The sequence below is a fragment of the Argentina silus genome, assembly GCF_951799395.1.
Source record: "Argentina silus genome assembly, chromosome: 6".
Taxonomy (NCBI): Eukaryota; Metazoa; Chordata; class Actinopteri; order Argentiniformes; family Argentinidae; genus Argentina; species Argentina silus.
This window is the reverse complement of record NC_139660.1, coordinates 13,430,800-13,447,903: the sequence shown is the minus strand read 5'-3', so window position 1 is coordinate 13,447,903 and position 17,104 is coordinate 13,430,800. Positions and strand designations below refer to the sequence as shown.

Below are 17,104 nucleotides of genomic sequence, written 5' to 3'. Positions count from 1 at the left end.
CTAGCAAGAGTTTCAGTGTAGCTGAATTACCTTAATTGTAATTCAATTACACTGAGTGAGGAAAATATGGATCTTAAATAAATCAAGAGGAGATCATGATAAAACATATTACAGGCACACTATGACTAATACTGTTTGGATACCTGTATTTTTTTTGCGCAATATTCAATATGACACTTTTTCATGTTTTACTAATGAATACAATATACAGGATATCCATTAAATTAAATATGTAAATCTGGAACCAAACAATGTCTTTAACTGTCATACAGTAGCAGGAAAATACAATAGATATTGTGTGAAAAGAGGATTGGCAAAAGCAATTACTATTTGGAGGCAATGACAAATTGAGTATGTCATAATGGGCCTGTGTCAAGGTAATGGATGGGGGTCAGGTGCCACAAAAAGGGGGAAATGGTATCACACAATAGGGTTATCAACAGGTCTACAAATGGCTCTTGTCATGTTCACTTGTCTATGAGTAGTATTGCCATCAAAAGTGGAAGGAGGTGATTACCAGGGATGTAGACAGAGGGCAGACTTGCAGTCTCACATTCAGAAGCAATAGATATACTGATGCTGTTGTGAAATTAAACAAAGTTACTTTAATCTCAAATATCTGGCTCCCCATTCCTCCTTTCAACCTAAGTGCTTAAAATCATAATCGGAATGAGGTTAAACAACTGAAAAGAATCTGAATTAATCACAATCTGAGGTTCAAAGGTGTGTCCTTGAGAACCTTTTCTGCAATGTTTTCATATGTTTTCAAATGATAGCATCTTCCATTGTAAGGTCCCAATGTGCATAGGTAGAAGGTTTTAAGTAGCTGTTAGAGTTGGTTCACTTGGCGTTGTAATTGGCAAAGCGCTGGTTTAACGGGTTCTCAGGGGACTTCATCCATTCCTTCTTGAGCTGCTGCTTCAGCTGGGACAGCCGCATGTTGGGGTTCTCCTTTTTAAGGCGTGGCATGTTGTCCTCCTCATACGCGGCGAATGCCGCCTTCATCCTGCGCTCTGGGTGGCGATCCAGATCTTCACTTGCTGTGCTGTGGGACAGAAACAGAGAAAAAGTCTTAAGACACTACACCAGGGTTGGGGTCAAAAAAAGTAAATCCAATTGACCCCAACCCTGTCTCTCACTTAATAGATTAGTAATGATCCCTATAATGCCTGCTTCATGTTCATTCATTTTAAACAAATGTAAAAATTGAGATGAATTTTATTCTGTGTCTTCAAGCCAGCCCGTTATTTTTCCCTGCTACTGATGTTTAAGGGTTAACTCAAGGCATTCTGTGACAGAAGACCCAGTACCTGAGCATGGAAATGGCATCCTCTATGGTTCTGGCCTCTATGACACCCTCATCTGGGACAATCCGATTAACATTCTCTTCCAGGGGTGTCTCCAGGTGAGTTTTTTCTGTGGCCGGGAACAGAAGACAGGGAGAAATTAGTAGAACACACAACCTGTTTGAGGTAAATCGAGCATTGACTGAGAATTGATTGGAACATTGAGTCATTGCCTATTGGTTCAGGTTCCTCCTGCTGCTGTTGTCGCTCGGTGTGCAGTGTCTCATCAATCTGTGCCCGGGTAACTTTGCTCAGGCCCACCGCAGCCTCCTTGGCTCCCTGTTTGCCTTTAATCTTGGCAGCCTCCTCATCAAGTAGTCGCTGATTCTCCTTCTTTCTCTCCAGGGCTTCAAGGCGCCTTTTCTCCTTGTCGTCCTGCAAAGGGCCCAGAGAATATTTTTTCAAGACAATTCTAACTGAATCATAACCTATCCACATTTCTGTTGATTAATGAACTTTAACTGGTGGTGATTAAACATGCCTAACTGGAGGGCACTTTAACATAATACAACAGAAAGTAAAACTGCTGTAAAGTTTAAACATGTGAAAAAGGAAGACACAAAGATAGAAATGGTTCACCTTTCTCTGCTCTTTCTTCAGAACATGTTTGTCGTTCTCCTCCCATTGTGCATCCTCCAGCTCCTGCTTCTTGCGGGTGTCTTCCACTGCTTTGGCCTCTGCCTTGCGGGCCTTAGCTGTGGCCGCCTTGGAGTTCTCGCCCTGGAACTTCTTCGGCATTCCTAAGACTAGCCTACTCTTCAGCTGATAGAGACACAAAATCAAAAGTATGCAACTTTGAAACATTGTTTTTACCAAACAGGCTATTTTTTGTAATGTGTGATAATAGCACCTCAAAAGATGCCACTAGATGGCAAGCTCGTTCAACATTGGTGCATCAGCAGCACGGCAAAAACATTAAAGAGTTAGCAAGCTATCTAGCTGTAAAGTACGACGCAATTAGTTCCACTGACCCAACTAGTCAGTATCCTTGCTCTTCAATCATAAATAAGTGGCTATACTGTATACATTAGACATGACTATCTAAGCATTGTATCCACCTGGACTGCTAGCTAGCAACATGAGACTGTCAACAACAGTTACCGAGCTTAGCTAGATAATAGATATTCATGTTAATGAGAGATGGATGTAAGTCATGAAAGTAAAGCCATTAACTGTTACTTAGCTAGCAAGATATGTATCCACGAATTATATCTGCTAATGAAACTATAGCTAACAAACTCCATTTCATTACGCTTCCTCCTCCCAATAACCAGCTAGCCATAGCTAACTTGCTAACTACTTAGCTAGATAGCTAACATAATGAGCAAGTAGCTAAGTGTAGGCCAAGATCAGGGAACCTATTTAGATTGAACAGCGTTTCAAATCTCGCCAACTGGCAATCAACCCTGAATAAATATCGGAGAAACGAAAATAGGTCGTACCTGTGCGATAACAGATTATTATTAGACTATTATTATTTCGAAGAGGCATCAGCCAGCCCCCTCTCGTGACAGTGGCGCCTAACAATGACGTATTAAACGAAAAGGTCTAGTCCAAGTGACGTATCAAGCATGAGATTGTACATTTGGTAAATTACATAGATAAAAAAAGTTTAATTACAGCAAGGATAGTACTATCAGAGATAATCTATTAGAAAGAGGCGTTGGTAGAAACAAACAGGCATAAATGAAATATGTGGTCCATGCAGGTGGGTCCATGCAACAATTGCTGAATTGTTCCACAAAAGTAAAGAATATAGTGATAGACACTGAAAGTGAGTGATCTTTACGTCATTTTCAGAACATTGGCCCGCACCCTACAAGAGAAAACCCTAAGAATAACCCTAAAACATAATACAACTTTTTGAAATCTTATCATTCATTGAATAGGAATTCTGTTCCCGCCACACACACAAAATAACATAATTATGAGATAGCAAGTCATTCATATGAGATAGGAAGTCATAATTCTAAGATAGTAAGTCATAATTCTAAGATAGTCATGTGTAAATCATAATAATGAGATTTAGTTGAATGTGAGTAAGTCAATTATCAGCAGGGTAGTGTTGCATACCTTTATCAAAGCCATGATACTTATGATACCAACGTTATGGGAAACCATATTATCGTTTCATATGATACGACCGTAATTGTTTGTTGTGTGTGTGTGTGTGTGTGTGTGTGTGTGTGCGTGCATGCGTCTGTGTGTGTGTGGGGGGGGGGGGGGGGGGGATAGAAACAAGAGGAGACAAGACAACTACATGTTTTCATATGTCACGTTAATATTATAACCTTTTATTTGTGTTAATTCAGAGGACACTCCATCTCGCTCCCTTGTACTGTATCTTGGAACTGTTCACAGTCACATTCAGTTGTTAAGGCATCTTCATTTTTTGTAAGTGAGCAGTTGGCAGCCAAAAAGTGTGCCATAATTTGCTGAGGTATCATACAATTTGGTGTTACTTGGACCGGTATTGTCACAGCACTAGAGCAGGGTTGTATAGAATATTTAGAAAATCATTCCTGCATTCCTGAACAGTTTTGTTCCTCTCCATTTGCTCAGTTTGTAATGACAACCTGATCCACACAGTGTATAATTGATTCCTATGCAAATCAGACCCTATAAAAACAAAGATATTAATTCCAAAATCACATGAACTATTATCCTTGCACTAAGATCGACTCAATTCAACTTACTGACGACATTTTTGCATTTAAGCTAATTTTAAGGGTGTAGAGCAAAGGGTCTGAATTTTAAGAGCAAAGGATCTGAATATTTATGTACATGAGGTATTTCTACATTTCAATTTTAATAAATTTGCATTGACAGAATAACCCCTCAAAACTAAATAAAGTTGAAACTCATCTACTGTTGGGACAACCTGATCTCACGTCGATATGGCCGCATGTTCCGATTGTTCATGCCACAGAAAACAACCAATGTTTACGTATGCTTGACCACGTGAATTACGAATTGCGTGGCGGTTAGGCAAGTATTAGGCATTAATTTCGAGTGGTTAAGGTTAGGGTAATTTTTCGGGGAAGGCATTTGCAAATATTAGCATAGAAAAAGAAGAATTAGCACAAAAAGTAGTGTCCCAAGCGCAATTCGAACCAGTGACGTTCGGATGGCAAGTCGGGGTGTTTCTGCCTCCATCACTCCGTCAACCTCGATGCACTTCCTCCCCTCCGTGTCACGTGCCGGCAATTCCCCTCACGGCCGCTGGAGGCATACATAAAGCAACTTTAAAGTGTTGTTTTGCAAACAAATGATTGTTTATCTACACAACGCAATACTTGTATTCATAACTTTGATGTTTGCACTGTTTTCTTTTTTATTCACACATTGTTATTGATATACTCAATCACAAATGTTGTTATACTGTATATTTACAAATCATTTTGCATGTGTTGAAATATTTTTTCAATACAAATCAAGAGCTGTTTGTTTGTGGATAGCAAAATTATATTTCTGCTTTGTCAATCACACATTGTGGGTGTGGGTGTGGGTGTGGGTGTTGGTGTGGGTGTGTGGGCATGTAAATAAGGTGTTTGTTCATTTATTATCTATCTAGCATCAGATATTTTAGTAAACATATCAACACTGATCGCAATTGCCCCCATTAACAGTGGTTCATTGCATTTTCTATCTTGGACTGGACCAAAGTTCGGATAGAGCTCCCCAAAGCCTGTATTCCTTTTTATATCATATTATCTGGATTGTATTTTGTTGTTGTTAAGGTAACATGGCAGTGTATCATTTCGAAGAATCTCCAATTTAAGATGAGTTTAATGTGTCTGTGCAGGATGGATAATGTGCTGTAAATGCAGAAACGTATCTGATAATTATTACCTGACTTACTCTTATAATTATGATTTACTAGACTATCTCATAATTCGTAGTCAGATTTATGTTTTTTTGGGGGGTGGCGAGAACGGGCTTCCAATATAGTATGGGGAGTATGCTAACTACGTCTACGTTACGTCACTTGGAGCATTATGGAGCCAGTTCGTGAAGCTCAGAACAACGAAGTTGAGTTGTCTGGACATGAACCTAGTCATGCTTTCCATAATGCAGGCACACACAGCAAACGATTGAAAGAGCTTGAAAACGCTGCGTTCCAAACAGCCTTAAATTCTGTACGAATGGAGTCAGAATCCGCCACAGATCCCGGGCGCAGGGGCCAAGAAGAGTCCGGGGACGGTGAACATTCGAATGGCTTGTCCTGCAACGAGTCTGGCGCCGTACCACAAACGCACGACCCGAGGCCAGAGATGGATGATACAGATGTTGCAAAGGATCGGGTTGAAGAAAGGACCCTTACAGACCACTTGAATAAGCGTCTCCTGTCCTCATTTCTAGACAAACTGAATCAAAGAGACTTGGCTCTCCCTGGTATTCAGCGCCTGGACTGTGCTGTTGCAGATGAGGATTCAAACAGGGTCGCGGACGAGTGGTGATGGAGCGAGAGTGTATGGCAGGGCCAGGCGGCATCGAAACGGGGAACTGTAGCGGTGGCATCCGTTCCACAACAATCCCTTAATTGTTTCACGCATTGAAATAGCCTCATATGGTTCAAGACTGAATGTCTTGTTGGCGTCAGTCAGCCGAATTTATTGTCAAATGAGCATGCCAGTAGGCCTAGCTAAATGCGAGTAAACAAAGTTCGGTCTGTTTGTCTGTCTGTCTCGTGGACTGAGAGATGGCTTGCATTGCAAAATAACAATGTTCTGATGATCTCAGTGAGTGAAATAAGCAAAACTAAACTACACAAGCTGCCCAGAACTTACGCATTCATGTGGTGTATGCTAATCAGACATACTCCAATGGTACGTTATGGCTTTCTTTAACTCAAATAAAAATATATCATTATTAATGCATGCTTAAATGGTAACAATGCATTCAATATGTTTAATTAAGAAATGTATTGAAAACATGAGACTTTGGTAACACCACTAGTCAAAGAACCCTCTAGGGTAGTGCCAATCCCATAGGAATCACCTGCTGAAAATATTATATGATTCTTTTTTTACTATGGGTTGTAAGCCAGTATGGTTGCCTTTGAAAATAATTATTAATTTATAGATCATAATGAACGTTATATTGGTAGATATTATGTGATAGTCATTTGGTGTGACAAATAGTGAGCACACATGTTTTTGAACTGTTTTCTAAATTCATTAATACATGTGTATAATGTGCACATTAACTTATAAACCCTTTTTTAAAGTTACTTCTTGTCAGATATTATTTATGATGTAATATTTCTCCTGATTCAGTATTGGGTATGCTGTCAATATGGCCTTTCTACATTGAAGGGTATTGGTATTCACTAATTCACAAAAGCCAGTGGCAAATAATGCACAAAATAAAAAGCTTAATGCCAAAATGAGTTGGTGTCTATAATGAGCCTTAATTTCAAAGAATGTTCCTGAGCCCAGTTCGTAAAAAATGGATTCCTATCTTTGTCTTCTCTCCATCATACTACATCGACACTGAAAGCAATACACAGTAGCAGCATCCTTATGGGATATGCTTTTATCCGTCCAGTCCTGTTACACGAGTAATGCAGAATAAGGAAAGGAGTACAGCCACACTGCAGTTTCATTCTTGATGTTCATCGTCACCCATCGTTGGAATTGCAGGTGTGTGCAGCAGATGAGCTGTGATGTGAAAATACCATGATGAATTGCTTTGTAAAAGGTCCTTTGATCAATGAGCAAGAGATTGGTAAAATGTCGGTGATGATTTCATTTCTATATGTCTTGCCCATTTGTTTAGGGTTGTGACCCATCCAAAAATCTGCTATTCAATCATGTGACTACCTCAGACAATTTTACATAAAATATGGTATTGAATGTTGTAAAAACGTATCTACAAGACTTGTGGATGACAGTGTGGCAAAACACAAATGCTGATACTTGCATTATACCTTTCAATATTTGTACTAAAACAGTTTTTGATAAAATCATAGAGAACACTGTATCTGTCAATACATCTTTAATGCTACAGTTTGTAATTGCCCATCCCAAATCTCTCCAAACTCCTTAGAATTTGGTGGGGAGCATAGAAGAGGGGTTGTTCTCATTATTGGAGCTTAGAGCCTCTTCTTTTTCATCAGCACCACTATTGTGTATGGTGTTGAGAGGCACTATTTGTGGATTGTCCGTCCGCAGTTCATCCTGTAGAGAAAATAGAGGCAATGTGGTTTTGTTTTGTTCTGTACAATAAGCTATTACTTAATTTTAGTGTCAAATTTGCTACTGGTCTGGTGCGCCATATATTCTAGCATCAGCAGTTACTTTTAAAAGATCATAATCTCTAGGCTGGTTTCATACTCCACTGATTTCCCTTTAAAGCGGAATTTAACTAAAAAACCATTGATATCATCCCAAAATGTAATTACTTTGTGCATAAAAAACCTTATAGATATCCTAGTTGTGAGTTCAGATTAATGGTGCATTCGGATGCTAAAGGAAACTCGAAAATACGAGTTCCTGAGTGGGAAATAACCACTAGAACGACCTTCCAAGTGGGAAACTCAGACTAGTATGATGATACCCAAGTTTACGAGTTGTATCATTTTACCTTTTCACCTTCTCGTCAGAAAACAGACCGATTTCGACAGTAAATGGTAAAAATGTCAACAGTATTCATCTTTCTGTAAAATGTTTACATATTTCATTGTTAATAATCACATGTATGTTTTTAGATTGTTAATGTTCATTATGGATTGCAAACGAAATCTCATTGGTTGAAGAACTGTTCCCACTTCAAAACCACTAATGTCCGAGTTATACTTCACCAACTAGGAGCTACGAGTTTCCGAAAACCAAACAAACATACCATTACTTACTGGAATTTTCTCATACTGATATGTTTTGTGTCAAAACGCATCATCATGACACTATTCCAGGAAGTAAATCTAAGGTTGCCATTAGGACATCAATGAGACACTGTTAGGCTGGGCTGAAGAGAAATATATCAAAAATATTAAAGAGTAACATTTTACTATGCTTACGGTGTACTGTGGCGGGTTGTCAATGTTTTTTTGTTCTAGGTCCCACCAGAGCAAGCCAGGCCCGATGGTGTTCCTCTTGGTAGGTCCTGTTTAAGAAAAGAAAAGAATATTATAAATCTACCAGTTTGAACTTGATGGCTTTGACGTGCTTGCATTAGTGATTAAAAGAACAAGGAGTTGCATTTGTGTGTTTTATTACCAGTCACATAGCTCACAACAAGCCCAACCAGCACGACTGAACTTGTCCCCACAGCACCAAAGAAGAGGTAAGATATGGAATAAAAGTGTTGTAGACCTGTCAGTCTGTGAAAAAATCTTAAGATTATCAACAAGGTAGCCAACTTTGAACATACAGTTTGTCTCAATATCTTGTGCATAATTCTTGAAACAGTATTTAACTTTTAAAAACCCTTACAGTGATCTTTTAACAAATGCTGTGAAGCATTTAGCCTATGTATTAGTCATCAGAGGGTATAACTAGTCATCATCGATAATCCAGACACTGTTTTATAGGTGTTTTTTTTGTGTGTTTTACATACTCTCCAACGTACAGTAGGTGTAGGTACAAAATTGGGCCTTGTAGTGGGGTTTTCCTGATGTTGCCATTTCAAATTAAATATAAAATAAAAAAATATGTGTATTTTACACAGTTATGATAATCTATCTAATAATACCACCATACTACTTTAATCAATACTACTCCCACAATTTTCTCACCCATGTCGATCTGGAGTAAGAGGCCTGAAGATGGAGGGATTGTCTGTGCCCAAGCTACTGTTGAGTGTGAAGTTACTTGACAAACACTGCTCCGCGGTGGGGAAGGGAAGGACTCCCATTATCTCCAGACTGGGAGGATGGAGCGTTGATCCAATTGCAAGCCATAAGGAAATGCAGAACCCCACTAAGATACCTGAAAACACCCCCTGAAGACGAAGCAAATACAGTGTATAACGCAATATCTGAGGTTGATGTCATAAATCATAAATCATTATAAAATTATTATAAAATCAGCTCCACTATGTATTGTTCATATCTGCCATATATTCATATATGTTCTGATTGTTCCTCTGAGTGCTCCGCTTCTCTTCAGACTCACTGGCCTATTGGCAGCTGGAACAAACATTCCCAGAATGAAAGCACCAAGAAGTGGGCCACTGACCACTCCCATGACAGTAAACGACCCCTAAGGAGAGGAGGAGGTTAAGTTTGACAAGCCAAAACGTTCATTAGATTAAGTCCACCAGGCTTATTAATAGTATGTGTGAGGATAGATTCAGTAGATTTTGGTGTACTACATCCATAACAATACATCAAACAAGCAGAGTGTGTATATACAGTACAGTGTGTGTACTGTACACATTCAATCAATGAAAACTGCCATGGCAATGTTTCAGCAGCATCATTGTTTACACAGAAATTGGCCTGCCCCCACAGAAACCTGGAAGCATTTCCCTATGAGGTGAGTCTGATATTTTGACAACACCTAAAACCATTCTACAACTTTATCAAGATATAAGAGAGTGTTATAAGGATATTGACTATAGCAAAGTGAGTCCATCATCTATGGAGACAAACAAATGCATGTAGGAGGGACCTACTTGAAGAACTCCCCAGTCGAAGAGGGAAGAGAGAGCAGCCACACTAATACATGCAGCGCCATACATGAAAGCTAAAAACAAAAATGCAACATAACACATTGGTACCGCTTAATAAGGTCACATGGTTTCATGAACAATAAGACATGGAATAAAACACTTTTGTAATAGATTAATTGTGGGTAATTTGTCATACAACCCATACAAATAATTAACTGTGGTGCAATGATTGACCTAATAAAGGAAGAAAGACCTGCATGCAAGTTCATTTGGGAGTAGAAATTACCATGCATTATCTTATTTTATTTTATATAAAAAAATTCTAGCCCAGCACTCATGAGAAAGTTAAGCATCTACTTCGGATAATAATTGACTTACAAAGTCCTTTGGAAATTAAAATCAACCTCCTCTCTGACATGTTTTCCAGATGTGGCTTCAGTAAATCCTCCATGGTAACGGCTGCCATGGCATTGATGCTCGTGGAGGCTGTACTGTAAGGAAATTAATTACAAGGTATGATGTAATCAGTCATGTAAAGTCAGTCACCAACTTATGATTTGATTCATACAGGTATTACAGAGCGGGATTGAACAACCAAGTAGGTGCTGCACATTGGTAGTGGTTGAGGTGAGTTCTCCCCATACAATGAAGTGTTTTGGCTGTTTAGAAAAGCGCTAAATAAATAAATCATTAGAATTACCTGAGGGTCCCACTATATGCACATGCGAGAAAAAGACCCGGAAAGCCTGGGTGGTCTTCAAAGATATCCAGGACCATGTATGGCATATACTTTGAAAGAGGAGATGAGAAATTTACGACAGCTCAATAACACAAAAGGCAATCCTAAGCAGTTTCTACTTTAGCAACATACTGTAGTTGAGTGTCCCAGTGTACTATACAGTCAAGCCGCAGAAAAAGCTTGGATATTGTGACACAATTTGTTCTAATCCTTACTGTACTAGAACCTCTGTAGTCTGACACAAGCACTATTGTTGTAGAATTTCCTTGGAATGCCCTTTGAAGTATAAATGGTCAAATGTTGATAGCGTAAACATTAGTAGAGGTGTGGTTTATATGTTCTTTTTTTTTTACCTGATCAGGAGCAGTTATCTTTCCCAACTTCAAAGGGTCACACTTTGAGTATATGGCAAACATAACAATTCCGCAGGCGGCTGCACTGCTCACAATGACAGACAGGGCCACTTGGTTCACGAACAAGGCCCTGCGGATAAGGACAAGTCAAAATGCGAGGGGCTTACAGAAAACATACCTGTATTTCACAGCATCTGAATGAGGCATTAAAATAATTAATCCATGCAAAAATCTTAAAGTCAGAACAGATGTCTGAACTCACCACTGGGCCTCTCTCTCTGTTCTGCATGATAGGTAGCGCTGCACCTGGGCTTGGTTCACTCCATACATAGACAACCACACTAGTGATCCCCCAACAGTTAAGGACCAGAATGTGTACCGCTTCCTTGGGTCGAAGTCGAAACTTAGGCATTTAGAAAAAAGGCATTTCTTTAGTGCATGTATAATCATTTTATTATTAAAAAGAAACAATCACAGGTCATTTGCATTTTCAACATACCTCTACACTTTTTATAGATTTGCATTGCTAAATATTACGTAGATAGCTATATTCCCACGTTATACCAATTCATTAATAATTTTACAAGTGACTTGTAAGCATGTTGTTTGGTATGATGTTTGAAGGTTAGGAAAGCAGTATTTGCATAAATCAGAAATTATTACAAAAATAGATCAGTTTGAAATATTAAAGCTGCACTAGGAACGTTTTTTTTTTTAGTATTTCTTTTTAGTATTTTTCTACTTTATTAAAAAATTCATTTTTTTGTTTTGTCTGCATGCAGAACGCATGAAAAGCTGGAAAGAGAGCGCATTTTCGCTCTTTTTTGTAAAAAATAATAAGGGTACAAGGCTGTGTATAAATAGTACTATATGAACTACATATTTCAAGACCAAACACTGGCGCACAGATGTAATCACTGAACCAGATGTGACTTTTTATAACATGAAATTATATGATTCAGGTCTAAAATAGTAATACAATGTTATTATTATAAATATTATACATTATTTTTGTGAGCAATATTTGTTAGCAATATTCGTAACTGTGTTGAACATGTCACCTCAGTTTCAGCTGCTAGTCATCGCTGTTTCACACCTGTCGTTAGACATATGAACTGTTATCAGTCTAGAATAAATGGAAGAAAGTCCTGTACGGCTAGATCTTTGCAGCTGATTACTAGTGGCATGCAGCTGATCACAATTTAATATTTCGGCCATTATTAAGCAAGCGGCATCAGGGAAAATGTAGTTCATTAGAGCTCTTCACCGGTTACTAACTCCAAACAACATGTTTGAACCAATCCCTTATCATACTGGTTGGAAATCCAGCTAATAAGGAACAGAGAGGACAGATATGCACCAGAAATCACCAAAATCCTTCCGGCACCAAAAACAAAAGGGGCGGAGCCGACTTCGGCTCTCTACTGAGCACAAGGGAAGGGGCTGGTCCACTCACTCACACACCTCCAGTATGTCACACGCACTAAGTAGGCAGCGGAGCGGGGGGAGAAGCATCCTTTTTGCTTGTTTAAATGGTAACATGCCTGATGTTTTTTTTTATTAAACGTTCCGTTTTGGATTATTAAGTTGTTGAACAAATTATTAAGTGACTGAACAAAGCCTGTTATTTTGCCAAGATAGCACCAGTCACGTTGAAAATCGCCAGCTTTTCAGCTAACTACCTGCAGCTTTAACTGAGAGTATTTGACACGTCAAATATTTTTGCAGTTAGCAATCGCACACAAGAAAAAGGCTTTGATTGTGCAAAAGAAGGCTGAAAGGCCTGTGATTATTTAAATGAAAAGCTGTTTTATTACTCATTAAAATTAATGCGTGATCCATTGTTGGCAATCTCCAGAACCATTGCTGGCCCACCAACCAGAACAGTGCCATGGATGAAGATAGCCATGAAGCCTGAGAGCATGACAAGGATCTGGAACACATCTGTCCATATGACTGCTTTCATGCCCCCCTGTGGTGTGGACGACAAATAGACAGGTCTATCCCAATGAATTGGCCATCCACTTGTGGTTACCTCATACATAACATATTCTGAAAGATATAACTTTGAAAGGCAACAAAACTATGAAGACCCTAAACACTTTAACTAACAGGTACAGTACCATTAGACAGGAGGGTACACCTGCATTCATTGTAGAAGCCTGATATTCCATCACTTCATTTAATGGCATTCTTACCAAAGTGGTGTAAAACGTACAAATGAAGCCAGTAGAGAAGAGAGATGCCCATATGTTGAGCCCAGTGGCTGCAATACAAAAAAACTGTCATTAACCCACTTTATATGAACCACATATGTATTTATGGTGCTTTATTACCTAATGTATATTGTAAGATTTGCTTTTAGCATTAATAACAGATTTGTGTTCCTTATCACAGATTTGTATTGATACAGTGTATTAAGGCTTTACTGTGTACTATGCACAGTGTTGTTATTCTCCAGCATGTTAGAGAAAATCTGTGGTCCTGTAGTCCTTTGAGTAATCACTTATCTAAAGTGATAGCATTGGACTAAGCAAGCTTTTAATGCATTGCTTTCACCAATCAAGTCATGTCAGATCAATGATTTCTTCAGAGGGAGAAAGGAAGAATTTAAAGAATGCTGTTGATTTTCCCATACCTTGTGTACTATTACTGTTCTGAACAAAGTCAGCCCAACAAAATGATCTTACATGCTATATCCAGAGGTCATACCTTGGTTCAGGATCAAGGCTGGTGCATATATCACTATTCCTGTGTAGAGCAGCTGAAAAAGGGGTGGACATAATAAATGATTTGAAGGACAATGACTAGGACAGTCAATTTAATTAAAATGACAGACAGTGCTTACTGTAATCAAATGTTGGCTCTGATATCTTTGCAGCGCAATCATTTCCTTATTTCCAAATTTTATCAAGTCATATGACACTTGGCATAAGATTCATTCGGTTTGGCCTTACTGTTGCAACTAGAAACTGGACACTTCCCAGCAGCTGCATCCCTCTTCCAAATCTCATCTTCAAATACTGTGACAGCAAATAAGAGTAATTGTTCAAAGTTAGAATCCTTCCACACATCCTGCTCCTTCTAATCCCTCTGCACCACCATAAACCCCATGATAGTGGCTCAGCATTTGTTTAATCAAATTGTAAGCTACAGTACATTTATCACTTATGTATTAATCAACACTAAAGGGACCAAACCTGATTTGTGCTTGTAATGTTAAGTCGGTAGAACACTGGCATGAAAAGGTATGCTGTTAAGCAGGAGTTGATGGTTTGCCCAATGCACATGTAGAGGAATTTCAATCCGTAGAGGGAGGCCTCAGTGGGTACTCCTAGAACTTGGACTGCAGACATGAAGCTGGCGCACAGCGATAACCCAACAGGCACGGCTGTCAAGTTACGGCCACCAGTGAAGAAATCATCTACCTTGGCGTGGCCAGCTTTCTTCTTCAGAGCCTGGAACAGCCCGATGCCCATGGAAATGAACAGCATGACTGCAAAGACTGCATAGTCTGCCAGGACGAAGCCTGGTTTTGATGGTTCAGTGGCATGTGCTTCCTCCATAGCTGTATTTAGTGAGATGGTCTGTTGTGCAGTACTCTAGACTCAGATGGTCCAAGTATTTCTTGGCAGTTCAGATGCAGTATATCTTCATTAAAAATGAAGTTGTTAAAAGTTGTTACAGGAAAAGTTGAAACATGTTTTGATTGATGAGTAAGTTACATGCACCAATTTTTTTTTCTTTTCTGAATATTAGTTTTTAAATTTTTTGACAGGGATATACAGTAATATGCCAGACCATCTATAATGTCTGTATACAGTGCCTATAGAAAGTCTAAACCCTTTCAAAATGTTCAGCTTTTGTTGCCCCAGAGCCTAGAATTAATGATTTTGAGCCTGGAATTGAGTTGTGTTCCCTTCCATTCACTCAGTTTGTAGTGACAAAACTATATGTGTCCAATGATCAGACAGAAACCACAATAAAATGTTATGAATCAAAACACCTTGACAAAAATGTTCATTTCAAAGTGGAAATGTGACCTTACCTGTGTATCCTTAGTCATTGAAAACATTTGTCATTCCTCTTCCCTTTTGTGTTGAAGAATGGCAGTTACCAATAGGTATGACCAAATTTGTGGCATGCCAGATGAAGGAAAAGTTCCTGTGTTTCAACTGCTGAGGGAGGTATTGGGGGAGGAGCAAGACGATAGGCAAGGAGGATTAGGATATGAGAGATTGTAGTTAAATTCTCAAAACAATGATTAATTGTATTCATAATGCTGATATGAAATAATGTGGCATATTTTATTCAGTCAGAGGGACAACTTATACCCTCCTTATACTTTTCCCACTTGTGCATGTTCCGCAAATCACCAATAGAGGGAGTCTCTAAATGTATGTGTATTACTGGCTGATCTGAAAACAGTGATGTGTCACCCATAAAGCAGGGACCCTAAAATGACTACTGGTATTACTACTGCAATAAGCCACACAGCTTTGCTTTTGTGACACAGTGGATGAGCTGGTGTCGAGCCCACTATTTCTAACTGCCATGATATCTCTTTGAAGAGTCTCCAACCTGTGCAGCTGTGCATGTCTTGATTAGGGCAGAAAACATGAGCACATTGTATGACTCCTGATATTGAATCTCTACACTGGCTCTGGCTGACTAGAAACTACTGTCAAGGTTCTGAAGACTTACACATACCTATGTGACAGATTTGCTTCTGCCCCACAAACCTACACAATTGGTCCCTTCACAAAACGCCAAGTACCTGGTGCATTCTAGAATACTGGGAGCACAGCTGGTTGAAGAGATTCCACTATATTGACCTTGTATTTACTAGATAATTATTATAACTATATGTGGCAACAGATACTTTCTGTCACACTTGATCATCGACATGTTAATACAACTACAGAAGTTGTACGAGGCCTATAGCCTACATAGTCATATAAAGAGCCTACATAAGTCATATAAAGAGTCAAATCAAAGTTTATTGGTCATATGCACTGGTTGTAAACTGTACAATTAAATGCATACTTTGCAATCTTCCTCTCAACAGTAAGTATGGCAATATGTATAAAATAAAGCGAGCAATATAATGTCCAGTAACACTGGACACAATGTGCTGCATTGTGCTGATGTTATTGTCCTATGGGGCTATGGTTCGGTCCCTGTCCGTTCGTGTCACAAACCTTTTTTTCAACGCCACTGGGACAATTTTGCTGAAACTTGGGTGAATGATAGGTCTTGCCATACGGATTGGCTCAATTTTGACGAAACTATCGTGAAAGATGCGCCTTGCCATTGAGATTGTTTAGGATTTTCGAGGTGATGCCAATTCATCATTTAACGTCATAATACGGGGGGCAAAGTTGAGAGCTAGGAGTGTAGCCTAATGCAGTAGGCATATAGCCTTATAGATTTGGGAATCATATTTTGAGAGATCAACACAAAGCTCTAAGAAGCAAGACTGATAAACTGATCAAATAAGCACTACAGGTGAATCTTCCCTCTGCCCACGAATGCAGCTGTAGCCTAATGTAGTAGGCCTATTGTAATGGCTGGAGTACTTAGGCAGAGGACTCAAATGCACGACTTGGAGACAAAACTTAAATCCAATAGAATAGTCTTTACTTTAAATAAAGGTACGATACACATGTAGGCAGTCAACGGGTAGGCAGATAATCCAGGAAGTGGGTAGGCAAAGCAGGGTTCGGTACACAGGTATGTAGTTCAAAAAGGCAGGCAGATAATCCAATAAGGGGAAAGCAAAAAGACAAAGTCAAAAACACACACAAAAAAAAAACAGGAATACTTATCACAAGAAAATGCTGTGACATATGATACAAAGGTACAAAGACAAACTGGCACAGAGACAGAGGAATACAAAGACTAAATACACAGGGAAGGATGATGAGGAACAGGTGAAGCTAATCAGGGCGGGGTCGACAATCACACAGGCGAGAAACACACAAGAGCAGGCGGTGAAGTGTCTGAGACAAGGGACAAGGTGAGAAACACAAAATAGGAAACAAAAAATT

The 17,104-nt window shown here is 39.1% G+C and overlaps 2 protein-coding genes across 2 annotated transcripts; both read right to left on the bottom strand.

Moving 5' to 3' along the window:
- On the bottom strand, positions 1 to 2,866 carry ccdc124 (coiled-coil domain containing 124). The gene is made up of 5 exons (XM_083671200.1): positions 2,789 to 2,866; positions 1,926 to 2,108; positions 1,520 to 1,721; positions 1,311 to 1,416; positions 1 to 1,045 (listed from the first exon to the last, which is right to left on the bottom strand). Exons 2-5 carry the CDS (start codon positions 2,082 to 2,084, stop codon positions 841 to 843), a joined length of 672 nt encoding a protein of 223 aa, XP_083527326.1. The 5' UTR covers positions 2,085 to 2,108; positions 2,789 to 2,866; the 3' UTR covers positions 1 to 840.
- Positions 2,867 to 7,373: 4,507 nt separating this feature from the next.
- slc5a5 (solute carrier family 5 member 5) lies at positions 7,374 to 14,609 on the bottom strand. The gene is made up of 15 exons (XM_083671733.1): positions 14,255 to 14,609; positions 14,012 to 14,077; positions 13,767 to 13,818; positions 13,253 to 13,320; positions 12,872 to 13,026; positions 11,317 to 11,457; positions 11,055 to 11,184; positions 10,663 to 10,751; positions 10,341 to 10,453; positions 9,966 to 10,036; positions 9,464 to 9,550; positions 9,085 to 9,290; positions 8,567 to 8,670; positions 8,368 to 8,453; positions 7,374 to 7,528 (listed from the first exon to the last, which is right to left on the bottom strand). Exons 1-15 carry the CDS (start codon positions 14,546 to 14,548, stop codon positions 7,394 to 7,396), a joined length of 1,797 nt encoding a protein of 598 aa, XP_083527859.1. The 5' UTR covers positions 14,549 to 14,609; the 3' UTR covers positions 7,374 to 7,393.
- Positions 14,610 to 17,104: the final 2,495 nt, after the last annotated feature.